The sequence below is a fragment of the Xiphophorus couchianus genome, chromosome 2, assembly GCF_001444195.1.
Source record: "Xiphophorus couchianus chromosome 2, X_couchianus-1.0, whole genome shotgun sequence".
Taxonomy (NCBI): Eukaryota; Metazoa; Chordata; class Actinopteri; order Cyprinodontiformes; family Poeciliidae; genus Xiphophorus; species Xiphophorus couchianus.
The window spans coordinates 20,590,231-20,614,338 of NC_040229.1; the positions used below are offsets into that span (position 1 = coordinate 20,590,231).

Sequence of the window (24,108 nt, forward strand, 5' to 3'; positions counted from 1 at the left end):
CTTTCTGGCAACCTCTGTTATGCAGATTTCAACTGCTACACAAAATAAACAAATAAATAATTTGTGGTGCAAACCAGTGGCTGAATTCACAGGAGATTATACAAAGCTGCTCTGGCTTGTCTGTAAATTAACCCTCACCTTCATTATCAGAGGACTCGTGTGTTGGTTCTGGAGTGGTGCTGCTGCTCTCAGTGTTCTGGCTGCAAGTAGACGGCTGGCTGCTGGCTTTCCTGTGCTTCCCATTTACCTCCGCCTGTAAATAATGTGTTTCCTCTTTTTAATGCATAAAAACTAACGGAAAACTAGAATAATTTGTGTTTTCTGCAAAAATGCAGTGTGAATACTGTTCCTATTTTAGGGAAAAGTCAAATGCAGAAAGTTTGCAGAAATGTAAGAAATAGACAAAAGCAGCAAAATAATGTAAAAGAGCCTGTAAAACCTAAATAGAAAACCATAAAAGAAGAGTGAAAATTTTCGGTCAACTGAAAAATCCCACCCAAGTGTATTAGAAATCTGTGCAGAACACAGTTTACAAAGCAAAACTGTAAGGTCACAATGGTTTATAAAATGATCTAAAAAGCCGAAGCTAGCTTCTTTAGGGTTGGAATTAAGGTTGGAAGGGTTAGATTGGGAAACCTCAGAGCGAGTGGGTTAGCTTTCTTTTCTGAAGATTGAGCATAATGCAAACAAAAACTTGAAGAGGGGTTTTATGAAACCTGCAGAAGATATGAAAAAGCTGAAATAAACAGAAGTAGTTGAAGGATATGACTACATTTTAAAATACTTTAGAAGTTATGGCATGTTCCATTCATTACAATGGGGCACAAAAACATCAGAAAAAGCTGAATATTTCATAAACCACAGGACATGTCAATACCCAAAGACATAGCTGCTGTAAGATCCTAAACAAGCAGAATATGGTAAAAGTTCAAGTTGCACAAAGTCTACAGCATTCACACCTATTACAGACTGATAGAACAGATTTTTTTGCTTATATAAGTGGATTATTATTTGGGAAAAAACAAATAGGAAAAAAAGTCTATCTTTAGAATTTCAAATGGGTAGTTCAGTCTGACTAATTTACAAGGACTGTCCTGTTCATGCTATTCTATTAATCATATTTTAAAAAAAAGCCAAAACAAAGCTTGTGTGTGAGTGAGCACTCTGTGCTGACTTTTAATCTGTAGTTTCACCTTGTGTTGCCTGCTCCAGCTGTGGTTGTAAGAAAGCCCGTTGTGTTGTCTCTGCATTTTCTCCTGAGTCTGAATCACTCCATCCTTCTCAAACTGAACGAGACAAGCCTCAGCGTCCCACGGACGAGTGCTGAAAAGGAAAAACATGCTGCAAAAGCTGATCTTTTATGTGTTCTAGTCGTTTTGAATAGGAGAGCATTCATACTCAAGGTGCTTGTAGGTCCACTCAGAGGTGACAGGATCCTGCTGAAAAAGTTTAGGGATCCAGAGTCTTTCTCCTCTCTCCTTTGCTTCTTTCCGCTGAGCTTCCTCCAGGACAAACTTCTCTTGCGTTGCCCTTACTTGGTCCCGATCCAGGATGGCGCTGGTCACGTGCTGCCATAGTCTGTTGGAACGTCACAGATCAGATGCTTAATGATAAATAAATAAAATAATACAACAAACTGAAGACATTGAAAATGTATGTTTTTGCATTTCTCAAATCAAACTTGCGCATTTTTATTGAACAATGACCACAGTTACTGGGTTACTTTGACTATATGGAGATGTTTCAATATTTTTGACTATAGGGAAGTGTTTCCGCTGCAGGAACCAGCACAGTTTACTAGGGAAGTTTTTGTTTCCCTTGCATTTCCACTGCAGACAAAAGTCGGTTGAAATAAATCAGGAAAACAGCCGTGGTTGACAGGTAGGACCGTTTTAACATATTAAAAGGTGGAGCTACATGGTGGGAGGACCCACAAAATTTATCACTGGTAGAATGACCTACCAGTATAGCCTTCTGCAACTAATATGTTATGTTACCTTTAAATAACACAACACAAGTTTTGTATCTTTTAGCATTCACCCACCCATACTCAATATCAGTGTTTTACAAAGTTTGCATCCAAATTCATTTATAAAAATAAGCCGACCTTCTTTAAGGAGGTGCAGACATCTACTTTTATCATATCCATAAAAACAGTGACAAGACAGTGCTCTCAACCAAATCTATTTAATAATTTTTTTAAACCAATAAAATCGTTTTGTGTTCTGTAGTACAGAATAAATCAATATAGGTTTTACTGATCTTACAAATAATTTTTCCAGAAAAGTACCTCACACTAAATCCTTCTTAGGCACGCACAAAAACAGGCAGACAGAAAGGTTCTGGGAAATTACGTTCCAAAGAGAAAACCTTTGGTAGCCCATTAGAGGTTTACCTTTCAGACTCAAACTCCCCCTGCTGATCTAACTGGACCACTTGTCGTTTGAGGCGCCTGCTGCGGATTTCTTTTATTGGGTTCCACAAAGTTTCCTGCAGACTGGAGCGCTTCTCTTGAATAAACACCTCGCTGTCCTGATTTAAAAAAAATACAGAAAAAAGATCAGGCTTACAAACATCATCAAGTCACAGTGTAACCCTTTCACTGTTCCTTAATATCAGCCTGATATATGCTGTCAACACTAAAGTGATGATAATGTTAACTTTCCAGGGACGCTGTCTCAGAAAAAAGTTTTTTAGTGTTTCCAATTGCCTTGACACTCCTGCCCAGCATATGAAATGTTAAAATAGTCTTTTTCCTGCAGTGTCTGCCTTCTGCTCTTGAACCTATAATTACCAATTCTGTTCCTAATTAGAGTTGAGAATAACTGAATACCCAGGAGCAACAAATGTGAGGCGAACAGGGATGCTGAAAGAGAAGCAAAATGCAAGATACACAAATTAAAGTAGTTAGGTAGAAGAGCTCTCACCCAGTGTCCATCAATGGTGGCCAATAATTCATCTCCCATAACGATCTTCCCACTGATCTGATTTACTGAGCTGGCGCCTCCGAGGAAAGGCTAGAGAACGGACAGGAAAAACAAGAATCAGGAAAGCTGATAAATACTTCCTACAGGGCCGTTTGCTGCTCTGCATCTTCCACTACGGGTAACTACAAAACAACACCCAACTTCTCCAGCTTGAATTACAACACATCAGACAAAAGAATGTCGCCAGCACATTGTTTAAAAATATATATTTCTGGAAGATATAAAAACAGACCTTAATAATGGCCTAAAAAATCTAATTTGAATTTTTCAAGACACCCGCAGCAACACACTTATAGTTAGATTTAATATTTACTGCACTGTTATTCCCTCTTTTGCAAGCTGCTTTAGGTGAAAGTGTCTGCCAACTGTATAAACACAAACAGAGGCTCAGCATGATTTAGGAGCCCACAACATCATCATGCTCTTTAGTCAACTAAAGAGCTCCCAAAAAAATCCTTAAACTGACTGAGTGGGAGACAGATTTCTGTCATAAAATTTTCTTAATATACATTTATTCATGACATTTATTCAAATTTTGACATCGTGCATCCCAATAAGTAAACTTTTTTTTATATAGCACTTTTCACAGATAAAATAACTAAGTGCTTCACAGAAAGCAAGAGTCGTTAATTATTGAATTATTTATTTGCCGGCTCTATTTTTAACTTGTTCAAAGACATACCTTTAATTTAAACTCCAATTCTGCAAAACATTTTGTCTTTTCACATTCGATGGTAACTTTCCCTCCCAACTCTAGTGTCATAGTGCCATACAGGAAACCTAGAGGAGACAAGGCATTGCATCATTAGATACATAACCCATCAGATACCTTTACATTTGCCTGTAATAGATATGATTTTAATTCCCTAGCTAATCTAAAGCAGTAATGCATTAGGTCATGGTTATTATCCCACCATTTACTGTGGACGCAATCCTAAACTGGGCTGTGACGAAGTAAGAAGACAGAAATTTCACTCTGGACAATATGTAAACATGTGAGCTGATTTTGACTACATCAAAATTTTGTGTAATTCTGAAAATTGATCATGGCAGGAATACATTTCAAATAACTGTGTAACTTCTCGTTACTCTGACATGTCGGCTGCAGCAGATGGTTGTAAAAGAGGCAGTACACACATGATTTGCCTGAACAGAAAGATGACTTTGTAAACAGGGAAATGAATTTGCATATTAGCTTCCTGTATTCTCAGTCAGTTGAAGAAGCGATGAACTATGAGGTGAGTTCGTAAGGAAATAAATGCAGGAGGCCAGCACTGATTTTTTATTCAAAATAAAAGTGGAAATGTAGGAGTTAATTGCATGGTAAAAGCTATAACGATGTTTATATAGTTAACATACGCTTAGTATTTTTTTAGCTCTGGGTTTGTCTACAAATTCTGTGCATGGCCGAGTTTACAAGCAGCAAATGTAGTCCTTGCTGCCCTGCCTCTAGACACAGACTCATGAAGGGAATGGAAATTGAAGACACATGTTGTTTGATGTTCCATTTAGCTGCAAAACCTTCCTGCAGGGTGACACTGGCCGAGTTACTTCTGGAAATAACTTTGTGTTCTCGTCCTTTAGTTAATGTACCTGGCTGTCTTTCTGTGTTTAAACCCCTCTGGGACATAGACAAAGCCATGTGCTACCTTTCATCCTATAACAACAGACTGAGTGCATCTGATTAGCTGTGTTACTCTCCCAAATAAAGCCACTCAAAGAGTCATTACTGCCATTCACTAATTTCTTTAAAGTACTTTTGAATCAGTGCTTCTGTGGACGTTTATCCCTCATCACTGTACTTGAGACTGAGACTTCTTTCAGTCACAGAGAAAAAAGGGACCATGGTGGACAAAAGAGATAGTACAAGAGATTGTCAAGTGTTTTTGTAATAGAAATATTACCTTTGCAGTGAGCGTAGGGCATGGTGATGGCATACTCCTCGTCTCTGCTCAGGAACAGAAGTCTAGCTTTGCCATCTAGAATAGCTGATAGAGAGTTACCTGCAAAAGAAAACAATGGACTGTTTCTTACTCTTGTTGATAATTCTTGATACTAGTACAGTATTAAGTTGTCCAAACACTGCGATCAAAATCGATGTTAAAGCTGCAACCACGTGGCTGTGCTTATATTCCAATTTAAATAATTGTATAAACTAGTCTTTGATGAGGTTTCTTTACTTTTGATGAACAAGACACATATAATAGGTTGTGTACCATAGAACTTGGACTTGGCCAGGATGCTTCCCCCGATACAGAAACCGTCCTTCCTGTTGCAGATATAAAATGCAGAGATGGGAGGATGGTGCGACACCTGATGAAAAACACAAGGAGAGAAACATTTAAGCAGCAGAGCGAGACAACCTAAGCGTCAGATACCAAGCTTTAAAATTTATAGTTGCAGCATTGAGTAGCTGTGTGCTTTGCCCCATTTTGTTTGTCATGCTGTGCAAGACATTTCACACAATGGATGAGTCATTCCCCGCTTTTTAGAGCTTTAAATCTGGGTTAACCTGCTCGGCTATGTAGAACGTGCAGCTGTCAGTCTGAGGATGGAGCCAGCAGCAGCGAAATGTCTCCCCCAGAATTGGATTGTAAGGCTTTTTCAGACCCTGGAAATACAAAAATAGTCTCAATTAAAAACACCATGTAACATGACTATCCTTCATGTTAGTTTGTTTAATTAATCAAAGTAGAAGTAAAAAAAAGAAAAAGTAAGATATAGTCAAATATTCTGACTAAAGCATCAGTATAAAGTGGCCATCTGTAGGCTATATAACAACAGATAAGTCTATGAATCCATGTATACGTATGGTTCAAAAGGAGTCAGCAACAAAAGTGCTGAGTAAGGCTGGATTGATCTACAGCCATTTTCTACTGGCTCCAGTGCTGCTTCCACACAGCAAATAAATCCCCAACAAGTGGAAGCGAGAGGAAAATGTCTTCCTGACATTTTTACTGTAGAAATTTGTTAAGCAGCTCACACATAAACTGCTACTTGATGTATTTTGTGGTAATTGATGAGCCCTGAAATAACAACAAAAATGCAAATAGCCAAAAATATTGCTGTGCAGCTGAGCACAAGAGTCTAACTGAGAACAAGGAGACAAGAGGATGTTATAGTTATCAGACAGCAAATTCTCTTATATTTAGATAAAAATCACTGAGCCTCAGTAAGATGATCATTTGATCAGCTAATCAGGTTCCTTGTTTTAATGGATAGTTATAAAACACTATACATAAGTGCTTTCAGATTTGACTAAAGGCTTTTCATTGTTACTGAAGAAATAACACTGAAAGGAAACAACCTTTTAGTATCGGTATAGAAAAGAAGTCAGAAGAAAAACAGAAATTTAAGAAGGTATTTAAAAAGAAACTTTACATTACAGCTTTTCATTCAAGTTGTGACAAAGGGAGAGAAAGCAAGACTTTCAGCAGATAACAGGAAGGTTGTCATGGAACATGCTGGATTTGTAAATGCTGCCAGCCTTCTCGAAAACTCAGTTAAATTAAGAACAGGCATTTGCCAGGGAAAACACAGCAAGTCAATTGTCTGGTAATGCTAGCCATGGTAACTCCTCCGTTTGATTTAATGCGAAACTAAAATAATAGGCTCTAACAATTAAAAGTGATCATACCTTTGGCTTTTTGTAGAAGCCAGACAAATACCATCTCAGCACCTGCTTGATCCGACCGTATGCACTTTCTTCTAGAGAAGCCCTGCGGTTAAGTTGGAAAAAGAACATTTCCAAACACGAAGGAAAATGTAATATGTAGTTAGAATGTAAACTGTTTACCTACTTTTGAATAACCACTTATGAATAAAACATTACTAACTCTGATAGCAGATCAGCATGATAATAGTAGTCAGACAGCTTGTCCAGGAAGGAGCGAGGTTCAAGGATGAAGGTCGGTAGCACCACCTTTGACAAGTCCATGCCTGGTCGCAGCTGTTTCAGCAGACCCCAGATTAGACCTTTGTTCTCCTCTGATACAGTCTCCACCTGAGTAGCTTCACCAGCCTAAACAAACACAAAGCCACCAGCAGCAAAAATGTATGCAGTGACTTGCTGATTTGAACCAAGAATGACAGTGAAGTTACTCTGGTTGTTCAAATGAGGTGTGGTTTCAAGCTTTATTAAAAAAAAAAAAACTTCTGGTCACTATTCAAAATATATCTGAGCAATGGCCCTATGAGTGCATAATCATGAATAAATGGGATGAGGAGGAGAGCTACCGTTCAAACGGAACCTAATCCCAGAACCAGCCTGTTTACCTCAGCCATCTCCTCTGTACTCTGCTCCACATAAGCTGTAGCTTGTGGTCCGGGTGGCATTTCTTCTAACGGCTCTATGTCGCTCTCCTCTGTCAGCCTTCCGCCGTTCTCATTGCCCGTTGTGTCCCAGTCGTCATGAGTCTCACGCTCCGATTTGTCTGATGAACCATCATGCTCCATGTGACTCAACCTGAGAAAAGCAGAGAAAAAGCACAAAGGTAAGTAATATGCTCCAATCGGTCCAGAAAACAAACCAGATCACAGCTTTCTCCTGTTGAAAATTATGCTGTTTTTTACTGTAAAATTTCAATTATTTTGAGTGAGAGGCAAGCTTTGAAGCTTCTGGAAATAATATTTAGGGTGGATTACAAACAGACGGACTTTTAACAATTACATTTCGAATAGAGTTTGTTCATATATCTTTATGTTATGGAAGAAGACAATAATCAACCCATATTTAGTGTTTATTTTATACTGGATTTTATTAATAAGGGAATAACAAACATCTGACTTAATGAACTAAAATTAATTTCACAAGACCAGAATGTATTTAGAGATGGAGATTGTTGCTCACAGAGTTATAAACTGCATTTGTTTAATGATGCAGATGCCTACAACAAATATTTGATGTACACACCTGGAAAATGTACTCTATTTGAGAATAAACAACCCATGGTAATAATAAAGCGGATCAGTGTAACATTTATTAAACTAAATTAGTGGAGGCTTTGTTGGCTTGGGAGCAACAAACTGACCACTATCTAAGTGGTTAAGATCTTTAAGAGGCAGCGACTGTACATTATGTACATGTGAAGACATGTACGGCAACATCCAATTCTAATTCAAGCTGCATCTACTGTAATGCGGACTAAACTAATCAAACCTCAGATCCGCAGCCAGAAAACCAGAGCACTGGCAGAAAAGAAAAACGAATAGAAAAAGTCATTCATCAGCCTGTGAATGACCACATTAAAGAGAAGTGAGAATGCAAATTATGAGCAGCGATGATGGGTGGCCTGAGAGAAACGTCCTTCAGGCATTTATTACCTCCGCTCGAAAGCCGCAGAATAGTTAAAAAGACCGTCGTCACAGTCGCTCTCGGTGGTGGCTATTTCATAAATCCTGCACCTATCCTGGGAATAGTGGACGGCAATTGCACTGTCACCTGCTTTCAAAACCAGACTCAGTTATGTAACTATGGTCAGAGACAACCAGGAAGCAGCTCATGTTCTTTAACAATGGAAGACAGTTCAGTTCTTTCAAAGCTCCCCCAGGGCATGGCAGTCCTGAAGAACTACATTCCGGCAGAATTACTACCTAAACCACAGTCTGTTAGTTTAAACACAATAATGCAAACTGCTTTCCCTTACCGTCAAAGTAAACAGCATATGGAGAAGTTCTTCCACAAGAATCCAACAACTGATAATGTTATCAGTAAATCCAAGCACAGTTGTAGCCTGGCTTTCTCTCACCTTCTCTCCTGTGTGTGTAAATGGCTTCTGTCAGCTGACAACAGGCTCAGCTTTGTCCCTCTAACACTCCTCTACCTGCTTCCTGAATGTGCCTGTGAGGCAAGGTGTGTATGAAAAGCCTGTAATGGCTGATTTGCTTTTTATGTGGTGTGCTTCATCTTCCTGCTCCCTTGTCAGTCATGTGAACGAATAGGGTGCTGAGATTGGTCAGTACCCTGACCAATCTCAGGGTGCTGAGGAAAGAGAGGAGGGGTTGCAGGAAGGGATGGCTGGAGGGAGGGTTCAGGCATGGAGAAATCGAGAGGGAAACATGAGGAGGGGAGCTAATGTAAGATGTAAACAGCTCACAGGGGAGAAGGATGGGGGCTGCAACAATCACAGGTAGCAATTTAATGAGAATTCAACTGGAGTATTTAGAGCAAAAATTACTATTTTACACATGTTTACCACACAAAATAATCTAAAACAAAAATGATTGATAATCATCTGCTAGCTATATTGGCATACTGTCAATAGTATGCCAATATCTATTGGCATATTATTGCCAATAGATAATAGTATGCCTCCTAGGTCTTCTCCATTGACCTAGGAGAAGATCAATGGATGCTTCTCCTAGGTCTTTGCTGAGTAAAAGTGATAGATTTTCTTTTCCTGTCCACCTGAAAGCTCACTCATTGAGACAGAGCTGCTAAGACTGCAGTCATGATCAGGTAAAAGTACTACACCAAAACGGTTGTGAAAAAGCAACTAAAGAATTATTTTTGTTTTAAATCCTTAAAAACTCTGAGGAGTTTTGTTCAAGACCACTTTAAACAGGCTGGCAAGGACCTTTGCACAATATAATTTAGATTAGGCTTTTCTTACTACTATTCAGATATTTCAACTTGTCTTCCAGTCACAATAAGCTATCATCTTCAGCTACTTTACATGAAGACACTGAAATATTTTTGCACAAACGCATTGACAGTTTGATGTGAAAGAACAGCTGTTTGATGTGAAAGCACAGCAGGTACACAAACAAATCTTCAGTGTTTTAGAAAAGAGAACTGTTTTAAAGATACAATTGTCACTCAGCGAGTGTGCTGACAGATTTGAAATCATCTGAAATTATGATTTCAGATAAAATCTGAAATCATCAGATGAAATCTGAAATCACCATGAAATTGACCATTTCATGGTAAAAAGCATTTACCATGAACCAAGACTGCTAAATAAAATGGTAAAAATGGTAAATGGCTTGTACTTGTATAGCGCGTTAGCATGTCCAGAGCATCCCAAACTGTTTCACACTACATTCAGTCATTCACCCATTCATGCACACATTCACACGCTGATGGTGGAAAGCTACCGGCTAGTACCCACAACTGCCCTATAAATCATGAATTTATATGATTTATTAACCACATGCTTTAATATAATCACAGGGAAGTGTAAGGAGAGAGAATCCAGCATAGCATTTTCTCTGCTTGATACCAAATTTGAAGAAAAGCAGATCATTTCTGGCCGAGGAAGCTAATAGACATATGCATATAAGTATTTCTGGAGCTATTTGTAAAATCACTGTGCACATTGTGGACTCATTGGACAGATGGATTGAGAGATGATTGTCAGTCAGCATTTCCTGCTGAGATAGAAAGAACAGACTACTGGTACATACAGAAGGTTTCCCCGGTGACTCCATGATTTTTACCCTACTATTCTAAGCTGTTCATAAGGATGTATTGAATATATACTTCACACTGAGCATGTGGTAGTTGTGTATTACTCACTGTTGCAGCTCTGTAGCAGTGAGTGGAGAAGACTGCAGGAGCTGGAGTATATGTGAAGAATCTGAAGCCATGCAGATATCGCCCTCCTTTTCAGGTCTGGGAGACATTTTGTAGAGACTGCTACTGCTTAGAGCCAGCTCCAGGGCATCCATCCAGCACCGGCCTGCAGGCAAAAGATCCAAGAAGGGAAACGTGTGTTATTAGTATGTTCTAATGTCCAAAAAACAATGTATCAGGCATGAAACAATATAGTACTCAAAGAGTAACAACAGCTCACCATCAGACTCAGATGCAGCTCTGAAGATCAGGTAGTTGCTGGGTAAAGGCTGTGTGATGGAACCAACATTTTCTCCTTTTGGACCCTAAAGAGAGAAATCAAACACAGCATGCTGTTTATATGGTTTATATGGTAACATCAAAAACATGACTTAAAGAAACATGAGAAAACAGTAGAAAGAATTTTATTGAAAGAAAAGTATGATATTTGTTCAGAAAATAGAGTGAAAAAATAGTATGTTTGAGTTTTATTGCTGTCTGAGTGTGATCATTTGTACCAAAATGGTATATTATACTATTTATTCACTTGTTTTGATATAAATGCGTGTTTATCCATGTCTAGAGACTGCTTCATGCAAACATAGAAAGTTAGTCATCATTTAATGTTGTTTAAGCTTATACGAAGCCTATTGCAGTACCCCTCCCATACCTATTGGTGCACACTTTTGTTTAGCAGCGCAAATAGGGTTATTACACTAGCTCCTAACTAAAGGAAATAGTGGGCAACAAAATAAGATAATTAGTCTTATTTAGATAACACTGTGTCAAATGTAATGTCAGTAAACTAAAGGAAGAAGAACTCTTGATGGCGTATATCAGTTAGACAGTGCTATTTTCTAAAGAGCAAAGTATTAAAAATGAATAGAATTTTGTGCACCTAGTATAATTTAACAGGTTTATTATATTTTTGTTTAGTCAATGTTTATGCTAAAGACTTTGGGTCTGTTGAATTTGAATTTTAGCTCAGTATTGCCAAACCAAAAACTCCTTCAGTTCATATTTTTTTTCTCTTTCATTGCTGTAAAATGCTACTCCATGTTATCAATTGTTAATGCTGTCATTAATTTAGGAAATTTTGTCTCAGTCTTTATCAACTCCATTTCAAAGTAATCATCACAACAATCAAAAACTTCTAATAGAACTGACTTGAACTGTGACCCCAAATCCCAGTTTGACCAGTAAGTCATTAAACATGCCAAACCTTGATAGCCCAGATGGATTTCTCCAGTGGATGGTAGAGCTTGAAGCAGAAGCCGTCTTTCTTGGAGGGTCTCTCGATCAGCTTGCATGCACTAAGAAGGATGGTGCCCACCCAGTGGTCTGGTGTTGGTGTCTTATAGATCAGCAGCACACCAGGCCTTAAGGCACACCACAACTTGGTCCAACTCTTTAAAGAACCACGAATCTAAAGAAGTCACATGAATGAAATAAGTAACATGTACAACAAAAAACTAGATATTTTTTTTAAAAACGTGTAAAAACAACCTGTTTATCGTAGACCCAAAATATTTGTACTATAGTGTAAAACGCTAGTGTATCAACTCCTAAGGAAATGTAAGTAAACTTCTTAATTTGAAATTTAGCAAAGCAAATAATTTGACTAGCCTAAAACAACAAAAGGTTTAGTCAGTGAAACAAAAGGCTGGTTCGATGAGTTAATACATATGTAAACATCTCATTTAAGTTGAATAAAAATACATCTAATAAACTATCATGTGTAGGTTTTAAGCATACTTACTAAGACAACATTAAATAATATTAAGTGTAACATTTTAAACGCAAAATGATTAGCAATTGTGTAAACAATCATAAATATTGTCCTGCTTGAGCCATTCTCAGACCTTGAGCCAATTGGACATGACAACAACACTGGGGTCCTTAAGTGCAGTGGAGAGTTCCTTCGCTGCCCGCTTCTTCTCTTGCCGATAATTTTGCTTTTGAACCTGAAGAGAAAAATAAAATGATACTGAGTCATCAGTCTCACAGAGAGAAAACGATTATATAAGCCAACACTAGGTGGAAGCAGAGTCAAACTAGCTGAAATATTCATTTGAGACGTGTCACACAAATCGGAAGCATTAAATTGCGTTTTAAAAGGTTCCCAAATAGCCACTTGACCTACTTAATGACAAAGAAACTGTAGCACAATAAGGCTCAACATTTTCTCAGTTTCTCAAGCAAGGAAGTGACGTGTACCTTGAGAGACTCCTTTCGAGCCAGCTTCTCAGTGGGGGAGGGGCTGTCCTTTTCAACGCCATTAAACATCCTGGACTCAGACTGGAGTCAAGAGGGAAAGAAAGTAAAAAGAACCTCTTTGAAACAAACAAACCCTGGAAGCTGTAAAAGCCTTGGAAAAGATTTAATTTTAAATGGGAAAAAATTACCTTGTAGAAGCTCATATTGAACCATACACACAAAAAAAGGTGGAATTAAGCTTTTTAATATCGCTGACAACTAAAAATGATCTGCTATGAAGGCTTATTAAGTTTGCATTTGATAACACTCAGAACAAAATGTTCCGTAACACTTGTGAGAAGCAAGAATGTGGCTTTTTCTATGAATTGTGAAACTGAACATTCAGTGGCCACAAACCAACAAACCTTAATGGTTGAAGTTGCAAGAGACAAAAAGTGCACATCAGTTACCGGTCAAACATGCCAATTAATTTTCTGTAATGTTTTATATATATACTTCAACTTCTGCAAGTGCAACAAATAATAATCATTACACAAAATATCCAGTCTTAAAGAGACGTACACAGCTATATCCTTGTGTAAGTGAAAGTATGCACCGACTGAACTGTCCTCAGTCCAGGTTGTTCTTTACGGGCCTATAGGATAGATGACAAGGCAAAGGACCAGTGATGCCGCTGCACACAGGGTTATATTATCTTATATAAGGCATAAGGCAAAATAGTGAGGGTGAGCAAGGCAAAGCGACATGTGGGCAGGAGACGAGACAAGATGAGATCAAATGGTTACCACTTGTAACTTTTGTTGGAAGCCATTATCGTCTTATCACATAACAATAAGAAAAGATTGTCTTGCAAAAGCAGTTTCAAGATGGGTCAATGTTGTCAATCATTTGCCTTGAGGCAGTAAAAGACACAGTTCCCACCATGGCCTTGATGTATAAAATGCAGCTTTGTAATAATTTTACAAAACAAGCAGCCGTTTGTATTTTTGGCTTGCTTACAGTGGCTTCCAAAAGTTTTGATACCTCTTAAACCTTTTTCATATTTTGTCATGTTTGAACTTCAAATTGTTTTTTGGAGATTTTAAGTGATATGTGTTTGGTATGTCCCTATCAAAATATGCTGATTTAAAGGCTGAAATGAAGGCATATTTCTTTCTTTCTTTTTTTTTTTTTTGCAAAATTGCTCGTAGTAAATTTATTCAGATTGGATTTGTAAGTCTTGCTACAGGTTCTCAATTAGATTTATGTCTCCACACTATTTAGGGTCATTGTCCTACAAAAAAATGTGAACCACGGTCTCAGGTTTTTAGCAGCCTCTAAAAGTTTTCTTCAAGGATTTCCCAAAATTTGATTCCTTGCATCTTTTTGTGGAATTTGTCTCCATATCTGACCAGTTTGCATGCTCCTACTGAAGAAAAGCCATCCTTCAGCATTATTATGTCTACACCATGTTTTGTTCCTGCATCATGTTTTGAAGTAAGAATTGTGTGTTCAGAGTGATGGGCTGGTTTAGTTCTTTTAAACGTAGCATAAAATGTAGAGCATTTAAACCTAGTTTGCTTACATGCCTGTTGCAAACTACAAAGTTCCTAAGGCCTTCTATCAATAGTGGCTTTTTGACCATAGTAGTCAGCCTAGTTTACCCTGAACAGATTCTCCCTGTTTGCTCACTGATGTTCTCTAAGAAATCTTTAAGGCCTTCATAGAACAGCTGCATTTTTAGTTATAGAAATTAGATTATGCATAGGTGGTATCTATTTACTAAGGACTTTCCTAAAGCCTGTTAATTACAGGCTTTAGAAGATTTAATAGTATCAACTTAAACGTACCTAAATACAAATGCACAGCAACACACTTTCTACAGTTTTATTGTCAAAATACTTTTTTCTTTTTTTAGGTGTACAAGATCTAAAACACTGAAATTAGTTACTTTAAACTGTGAAAAGGTTTGTGTGAAAACATTTGCAAGGCTTTGAATATTGGCTTTATATGCATTTGATTATAACTTTCTAAAAAGGGCCTAAAAGTACTTGAGTTCATAAATGAAGGCATCAAAAACTAAAAGCTTTACCATCTTGTGCATGTTCCAAATTGTTAAAGAAACAATGAAAAGAAATGATGCTAGAATGTAAGAGCAGCTGTGTTCCTGCCCACACAGGAGATTTATTGTGATGTAGGTTGGGGAACTGCCCAATCAGGAACTGCAGTCTTACCTTGCTGTCTGGTGATTGGGCAGGACTAAGTTCACTACTCAGCATGGAGAGAGCGTTCCTGTCTGTCTCACTGCCTGGTGGGAACCCACAACACACAGTCACATACAAATGCGCTCAGTGATTAAACCTGCAGACAAACAATTAAAGCGCAGCAGCCACCAAAGCATCTAACAAGCAGCAGGTCATGTTTGTTCATTTATTAATGGGATAAATACTCTGCAGCACAGCACGGCATATTTCCACAAACACAGGAATCCACCGGCAAAGGTTTCTGAAATATCACTGTTACCCGATTTCACACACAAATTTACATTTCACAATTGTCAGCTTTAAAGCCTCTTACCTGGGCTGAAGTTGTAGATGTCATTGTCTCCTCCATAAGACAAGTTCCGGGTGAGTGTGCGGGGGTCAATTTTAGGTGGAGAGGTGGCGCTAGGGCAAAGAGAAAGCCTCCGTTGGAGTAAATTCTCCTCCTTCATCCTGACAACTTGCTTGTCCTTTATAGAAGTAAACAAAGCAAGATAACAAAGCTAAGTCATTCAAACGCACTCCTTTTTCGTGTAGATCTATGTGCCCTTTCATTCTTCTCCAACACTAACAAAGCCATACTGTACACGAACATGCCAGCCTGTTCACATAGCGACACGGAGCATGGCAGTGACAAGCAGTTCAGACTGCACATTGCCAGAGTCAGTGACAGAAGGATGCCTCTAACCACTCCAGTGCGTCTGTCCACACTGATTCGCCGTCCAAAGTGACCCCAAACACAACAGCCACAACCTTTCTAATGTCTAAACGTGATTTGTCCAAACACAGAAAGCTTTCACTGACATTGTTTCATTACCACAAAAAATATCTACAAATGAATTGTATGAATTACTACAAATGTTTACAAAATGAAATTGTGAATCTGCAGGTTGTTATTGCTGTTGTGCCGCAATAACACAACAGCAATACACTACTTTTCAGCTGTAGTGTATGACAGCTGAAAAGTACACCAAAGCATCTAACAAGCATCTTTCTCCCCTTCCTTTCATATTTTTGCATTTTAATTTTAGTGATTATTTTTTATGCATATTATTTTTGATAAATACATGCAGAAATATTGATTATTTTCATAACAAAAAATCCTTAAAAGTACTTGACAGAAATCATCAGATTGACTATTTGTAGGGTATAGGACTCATTTTGATCTACTGTGCCACCGATTGATTTGTGAACTTTTAATATAGTCAATCACTTCAATATACAGTAGTTAGAAGAAGAATAGCGCTGCACATTATATCGCAAAAATACTGTGATTGCAATATCAGTGTGTGCTTTGTTTACATCGCAAGGACTGTTTGGAGAGCAAACATTGCTGGCTAATATATTTTAAGAGTTCTGAAGTTGCCATTTTCATGTTGTTGTGGCCATTTATGCTAAATTTGTGGATTGTAATTTCTACCAATTTAGTTTTCTTCTTTGGGTAGTTAGAATATATTTAAGTTAATTTAGCACCAAAATTTGTAATTAATTATTATATTTTGAATTGTTTAGATTACGTTGTTAATTGTTAGACCCTCCCATTAATTTGAGTAATTAAGAACACAGCGGGTGCTTGGTGGAGGTTTATTGTTTGGTAAATGTCTGGTGTGCTGAGCAGAGGTTTTGTAAATAATTTTTTGACCACTTTTTAGAGCTTCAAACATTAAATTAAGATTTCTTTTCGTTTTCGACTAAGTTGAAATACATTTTATGGTAATTATTTTGTCTCTACTTTTGCAAGAAATAAATCATATATAATTTTACAAAACAATCAAGTCGGAAGTGCGTGCAAATCAAACCACCAGTTACTACCCACGGCCTTTGTTGGAAATTTTGGTTTTTTGGAACATAGAAGGCTGTGACACATGTGAATGTAATATTTGGGAAATAGGACAGCTTCTCACACCAGCAAAAGCTCAATACACCAATGTCATTAACAATATTCCCAAAGATGCTAATGGTCACATAGAGCAGGAAGAACAGATTAGAAAGCAGAGGAATGAAAAAAAAACACACAAACAGGAATGTATCGTATCTGATATTGTCATTGCATTATTTACAAATATTATATTCATCGTAAGATTTTCTAGTATATGCATGTATGTAAACTTTATTTAACCAGGCATGTCTCCTTGAAATAAAAAATCTTTCAAAAGACCTGGCCTAATATCGTGCAGCCCTAGAGTAGAACAATCATGGCTACATTTAGTGCATGATTTTAAATTTGAACATAAAGCAGTGGAGAAGGAAAACAAAACAACAACCCTTGTTTTGATTTCCTCCTTCACTGAGGAACTATTCATAGTACACAATTAGCAACTGCTGAGGGTCACAGCTGCTTTCAGACAGGATCATGGCACTTGTTTCAGCAGGGTCTGAGCTGGTTACTGCAAATTAGGGGTAATGCTAAAACAGTGCGGTTAATGCAGGATATCCGTTACCATATGGGTGTGTGTGAAAAGCCATGCTCCACTCCAATCAATGCAGTCCTATTCATTTCCACTAGAAGACGAAGCACGAACAGGAGACGACACCCTCTGACACTCAGCCTGTAGAGTCGACTTTCCTGCAGCTCCTAATTTACAACATCCGAGAAAAATCCTGCAGAAATCCCATTCATACACTGATTCATATTTTTAACTTCCCACATTATTCCACTGTGAATATATTGAGGATTATGAAGTATGTCATATCACTACACTGAGTTACTATTTGGGGCACAAAAACCTGAACTTTAACAATGTCTGGAAGTCTGAAACTTGAAACCGCAGGACAGGCTGTTGAAATTTAACCACTTAAGTGAGCCCTCCTTCTACAAGTACATTCCTAAGCATATCAATAATACAAAAAGCATTTTCACATCCTCATCATTCCCACTCCCCACTTCTACCCGTTGTCTACTCTGCCTGGGTGACTCATTCTATCATCATCCTAACTGCGCTTTCATCTCAAATGTTCCAGTTTTTTTAAGGTTTGATTTTTATCCTCTACTCTTAAAAAAAAGCAATCAAGTAGAAATTTAAAAGGCAGGGAAAAGGGTAAATTTAAATAGACCTTTATTTGTCTTTGTGGGGCAGGTCTATAAATAGCTCACTTCTGCTGCAGTGCATACGTGCATGTGTAGTACAGTGCTGAACCCTGTACGGGGTGCGAGCAGCATGGGAAAAATCTAGAAGCTTTAGCATTACACAACGGGAGCACAATGGCAATCCCACCGTACAGAATCTCAGAATTAAAAACCATTTGCAGACCATAGATCTGATTATGAGCAAAGACATGCAGATAGCAGGAACAGCAAACGCAGCTAATTCTGATAGCTGCAGAGCTTGAACAGAAAAATAACCACCACCTAAGCTCATTAGGAGCACATTGCATGACCTAAACTGAACATGGCAGTGGCATGTCTAACGTCTTTTCTGTTACAAACAGGTATGAGAAGTCCTTACTAAAGAGTAAAAGAGTGAAATAACACAGAAGCCACTTTTACTTAAAACCCCAAATATTAAAATATCAGTAAAATCATCGTAGTGTTTGGTGAACCCACATGAAGACAACAGAAAGAAATGGAGGAGAATCAGGTTACATGATAAAACTAGGGATAAATTTAAACTATAATTTCCATGCTCTCAGTTTCCCTGACCTTGTTTCAACACAAATATACTGTAACGTGGAACTATGCAAGAACTCAACCCTCACCACTCACAGTACACAGTGAGTAAAGTTTGACAAACTAAGCCAACATTTACTCAATCTACAATGCAATACTGTGCAGGTGCTGGGCTAATATTTACCCTGAGATACAAGCCCCTTGTGGAAACTTCAATGGTACCAGAACAACATGAGACCAGTAAGAAACACATACTCTTCTCCCAGAAAGTAGCTTCAAACCATGGAAAAAGAAAACATAAACATATCTTAAAAATTTAAAAACAACAAGTTCCTTACCAATCATTACACTGTCGAGGTGAAAGCGCTTGACATGGAGCCTGTTTGTTTTTAGTAATCATTGCACCACCTGGGACAGTTGGAGAAGAGGGGGGGTGAAAGGGAACACTGACATGTTCTAACCTGTATGTTTTATTAAGCTTCAATGGTCTGACTCAGATAAATATTAGCCTCAATAATGATCATACAAGTTTGGGCTGCAAAATAGAGGTTGAAAGCTTGAATGGAGAGGATTTCTTGCCAAGAACAATTTCAACTGCTAAATATAATAATATAAAAACTACACCTCTACTTAAAAACCCTGTGAAATGATCGGGATGCAACAGTTTACAGACCTGATTATTTATTTGTGCTGTCCATAAACAGGACAGATCCAGAATAATGTTTCAACAGCACATGCATTTCTTTTAAGAGACACAGACTTCTGGTGTGTTGTGGCAAAACATTTGAGGTTTCTCCTCCTCTTTCTGTAATTGTCTACATTTACATAAGGGATTAGATGAGAAAGTAAAGCTGTTATTAATTTGTCCCTGCAGTTGAAAGGAGGGTTTAAAAAAAAGTCAACATCATACAGTTTCATCTGAATGAGCAGCACGCTGCAATCTTTATACAAGAGACAAATCCAACAGAACAGAAAAAGAAGCCTGAGAGGGAGAGATGGTCCAACTGTTTTGGTTAGAAAGAGAGCAAACAATTGCAAGGGCTTAAAAGTTTTCAGACCAAATTAAAGTCTGTAAATCATCCATTAATTGTTCGCTTAGGTCTATTTGATAGTGCACTTGTTTAGTCTGCACAAGACTCATCATGAGCTTTAACACCTACCCAAACGAAGAGGCCCATCTGAGAAAGATGAACTTTGTTCCCTTTTAGGAGAACAAAAAAACACTCTGGTGTAAAAGGACCCTTTTAACCCTGGTGTTACGCTATAAAGAGCAGAAAAGCAAAAACATATAATATTAACTTACTCTTAAAGTGTTTTTTCCCTACATTGTTGCTTATGTCCTTGAATAAAAACAAAAGTACCAAAAAATATATACTATGAAATTATTAAATCTTTACTGATGTTCTGATAAGAAATGTTTGTTTGGGAGAAGCACACATAAGCTTATCCCAAAGAAATAAGCTTTGTTTGGGAGACATCAGCCTTTGGACATCTGTCATACAATCATGTATGACAGACACAATCATGTAACCACAATCAATCTGCTTCAAGATTGTGGAGAGTATATTGTTTATTTCACTACAGTCACTAACTGTAGTGAGTTATTACTTATAATGTAAATCCCCAAAATTTCAATCATTCATAAGTTGGATCATTTTAGTAGCAGTTGGAACAATTGTTGTTTTACTGTTTAGATAAAAGTAGATGTTAACAGTATACATGTTCTGTGTAAATACTGTCAAACAATGATACGGAATCTCATACAGGTCTATGCCAAGTGCAAACTGAACACAAATGCACTGTTATCTTGGAGAGAACAAAAAAAAAAAAAAAAAACACTGCATATTTTGTCCTATAGTTTAAAGTAGGAGAGGCTTCACAAAGTGACCACCAGCATCAAGCCATCAAGCTGTTCCAGGGCATAGATTAACTCGAGACACTCTCATCCATCCATTTATGTCCCACCATGTTAAACCCCCCATCTATAGTGACTAATGGCTGGTTACATGACCCAGATTTTCACCAATGGGATGTTGCCAAGAGCAGCTTCTAGGATAAACAATGGAGACTGATGTCTACAGTAGCAAATACAATGCTTGCATAAGAACGTTTATCATCCGACTATATGGAAGGTGTTTTATTTTCTCCCCAACTGCAACATGTATTCATTTTATTCACACAAGTTTCCTCTCATCATTTAAAAAGACAACAGGGCTGTAGTAACAAAAAGGATGTCTAATTAAAAGATTAGACATTTTCAACTTAATCAGCAGACATAATGGATTTTAAATAAAAAGTACAACTTTAAGAAAATGTGTGCAAGTCAACAACTAACTTAAAACAAGCAGAATATCGTCTAGTGTATTTTTAAAAATGTATAAGGTTTAATTTTGTAACAGACTGTGGGAGGATATGTGATTTAGTTGTTCTATTTTAAGTGCTCTGGTGTTTCAGGATTATTTTAGAGGAACTGATGAGACAAAAATACCCTCTAACCAGACCTCCTATTGACCCTATTAAGAGCAGGCAGCATTCAGAGTACTTTCTGTCAGCTGAGATGTTGGCTCATTTATAGTTCTTTTTAAAATTTGAAATCAAATTAACTTGGTAAGGGAAGTTTCTGATTTATCTGTTTCAAAAAATAAACAAATACATAAAATCTTATTTTTTTAAATATGTGGATAAATTCTTATACACAGTAATTTTAAGTGCAGAAACATGCTCAGAGGACATGCACAAAGCTGTTCCTTGAAGTTCAAGTTACACTGGCAAGAGACTCAACCTCCCTTGGTACACACAGTTCCTAAGAGGGTTCTGTGTGGGAACAACGAAAAAGCACAGCAATTAAAGTGTGGAAAGTTAACCTTTCACAGGAGTTCCGTACAAACTGTGAGGACTAGGACACAAAATTAAAACAAATATGAGGTTTGCAAAAGGATTTTTTCAACGACCCGTAGATTCATCAAATATTCGGCTTATTACAGTTTGCATTTGTATTTCTAAATTCTACCATCATCTGCAAGTATGACAGACGTAACCAAAATCAAAAAGTTCAAGCTCCTACCAAATGGCATATTCAAGTATTATATCCTAACTATTGTTATGAAAGGTATAAAACTCCTAGACAACTGTCTTTTAAAATACTCAAACCTGATGTTTAGAATGAGCTTATTACTGGTTCTCATTCACAGACTATGTTTGAATAACAGAACAGGTCCCAAGACAAACTGCGGCCATGTTTGACCTGGTAAACAGACGGAGCCAGCTGGCTGTGTTTATGGCTGGAATCAAGCCAAGGGTTGCTGTGTGTGAGAACCAGCCAACTGCAGGCCTTGCCAGGCACAACTAAGGCAAAAAGGGACCTTGAGTGAGAGGTAGAGATAGTTGCTCTTATTACATTAAAATGCAGCAGCAGACAAGTTCGCATGTACTCAGAAACTCACAGGTATACCATTTGAGACTCATGCTGACTAATTTAAAGTATCAAGGGACTGCAGTATTGTGCTTAGTGAGCAGCAGCTCAGACTCTAACGTGTTTTAACACATCTGATCTGACTTGCATTTTCCACTGAACAATTGAAGTTCTTAATAAAAGTCACTTTAACAGAGTGAAAAACACTTTACACAATAGCTGAGCTGGGAGGAGTTACTGCACTGATAATTTCAACTAGAATATGCCATGTACAAAAAAGAAACACTTTCCAAAAACAGAGTAGAGTTTCTATAAGTCACTGTCTAAACACTTTGTAATCAGTGTAAAATAATTGTCTTATTACTGTAATATTCATGCAGAACCCCATTTAAAGTGGTCCTGAAGCAAACAATTGTTGTTTTCATGTCCACTTTAGAGATCACGTTTTATTTCTCTAAAACATCAACTGACCAATCAGACTGTATTACATTAAACATTTATGAACTGTAAATGGAGGAGACAATTCTTATGTTACGAAGAGATTAAAACGACAAAAAAAATCCTGAAATGTAAACAAAAAACCCATTAAGTCCTACTTTGGCAATGAATTGTTGACACTGAAAATGAACTAAATGACTTCTAGAAAGGGGCTGTACGTGACTAATCCCTTCTCTATCAAGACATCTTTGCTCAAGGACATTAAGGATGAGAAGGGATAAAAGGCAATTTACTTGATGAGATACGGTACAATGTATTTAAAAGGCCAAACCCTGTGCCTAACCCAGCGTAGTACAAGGCAACAATGACTAAAGAACAGCCACTAGTACTAAAGGTTGAATGTTAAAAGAAACAATTGATTTTAATTCTGGCCTTGATGTGCATATAAATCAAATAAGCCATTTGTGTTAAAAAGTCAATGTCAATGTCAATGTCAAATTTATTTATATAGCACCTTACAGCAGACAAGACTGCACCAAAGTGCTGTACAAAACAACAACACAAAAACAACAACACAAATGACAAAACAGAACACACATCATTTAAATGCCAGAGAGTAAAAGTGAGTTTTAAGAAGCGATTTAAAATGGTCCAGGCTGTGGGCAGATCTAATCTGGAAAGGTAAGTTATTCCATAAAACAGGAGCAGCAACAGAAAAAGCTCGATCTCCTTTCCTCTTAAGTCGAGTTCGAGGAACTGTAAGTAATAACTGATTATTTGATCGTAGCGTTCTGGACACAGACTGGAGATTTAAAAGGTCCCGAAGATAAGGGGGGGCTAACCCATTTAAAACTTTAAAAGTTAACAAAAGAATCTTAAAATCTATTCGATAAAAGACAGGCAGCCAGTGTAAAGATGCCAGAGTTGGCCTTATGTGGTCATGCTTCCTGTAGACTTTGTAACACCACAAAAACTTTTTCTTTAGTTCCAAATACCACTTCTGCATCTTTCTTTGAAAAAAAAGAAGAAACAATGTCTCTGCAGATTTTGCTTCCTCATTGTGCGCTGAATTATACAATGCAACTATGCATATTAGCCCCTTTCTTTGGCTCTATTCAGGTAGCTGCCTAAATTTAAGATGCCCTATTCGATTATGACAAAGACATTTTATGGAACTGAAAACCCTCGGTGGTAGAAATGGTATGAAAAACCAAGCAAAATACAGCTGCTCTAAGGATTTCCCTCAACAGGATCCCTTTGTCTGTCTGTTAGTGAAACAGATAATCAGAAGATTAAGGCTGCAACTCTTGCTTGAAAACTAATCTAGAAATAACACATATCTAGGCGTCAAAACATGTAGCTTTAATTAATAGTGCTGAAATATGCAGTTCTGCATGGCACAGAAAGTAAAGGTCAGCTACAGAGGACTTTCTAATATCTAACTACTCTGGGTAGCCTTACAGAAACAGTAAACTAATAAAGGTTAACAATATTTCAACTGAAGCAAACACCTTTCTGTAATCTTCAACATATTGGCCTTTATTATCTAAATCAGGTGTGGGAGTATATAGAAGTGGGTCCCTCTTACTGTTAAAAAATATTACCATCATGTGGAGAAAAAAATTCTATTTTACACAGAATCTTGAGGGAATAAA

The 24,108-nt window shown here is 37.5% G+C and overlaps 1 protein-coding gene across 3 annotated transcripts in view; it reads right to left on the minus strand.

Moving 5' to 3' along the window:
* Positions 1 to 24,108, minus strand: part of osbpl5 (oxysterol binding protein-like 5) — a 39,941-nt gene that overhangs the window by 3,270 nt on the left and 12,563 nt on the right. Inside the window, exons 1-20 of one of the 3 annotated variants that reach the window (XM_028001696.1) lie at positions 18,942 to 18,964; positions 15,313 to 15,466; positions 14,970 to 15,043; positions 12,757 to 12,837; positions 12,402 to 12,503; positions 11,762 to 11,965; positions 10,781 to 10,865; positions 10,504 to 10,666; positions 7,263 to 7,452; positions 6,824 to 7,008; positions 6,625 to 6,706; positions 5,500 to 5,598; positions 5,204 to 5,300; positions 4,892 to 4,990; positions 3,670 to 3,767; positions 2,928 to 3,017; positions 2,396 to 2,532; positions 1,399 to 1,578; positions 1,194 to 1,323; positions 139 to 253 (exon numbers count right to left, since the gene is read on the minus strand). In XM_028001696.1, coding sequence (XP_027857497.1) covers positions 139 to 253; positions 1,194 to 1,323; positions 1,399 to 1,578; positions 2,396 to 2,532; positions 2,928 to 3,017; positions 3,670 to 3,767; positions 4,892 to 4,990; positions 5,204 to 5,300; positions 5,500 to 5,598; positions 6,625 to 6,706; positions 6,824 to 7,008; positions 7,263 to 7,452; positions 10,504 to 10,666; positions 10,781 to 10,865; positions 11,762 to 11,965; positions 12,402 to 12,503; positions 12,757 to 12,837; positions 14,970 to 15,043; positions 15,313 to 15,448 — 2,347 coding nt within the window. In that variant the 5' untranslated portion in view covers positions 15,449 to 15,466; positions 18,942 to 18,964. Of the gene's footprint in view, positions 1 to 138; positions 254 to 1,193; positions 1,324 to 1,398; positions 1,579 to 2,395; positions 2,533 to 2,927; positions 3,018 to 3,669; positions 3,768 to 4,891; positions 4,991 to 5,203; positions 5,301 to 5,499; positions 5,599 to 6,624; positions 6,707 to 6,823; positions 7,009 to 7,262; positions 7,453 to 10,503; positions 10,667 to 10,780; positions 10,866 to 11,761; positions 11,966 to 12,401; positions 12,504 to 12,756; positions 12,838 to 14,969; positions 15,044 to 15,312; positions 15,467 to 18,941; positions 18,965 to 24,108 lie in introns of those variants that run through there. The other 2 variants (XM_028001689.1, XM_028001705.1) reach the window with 2 other exon arrangements.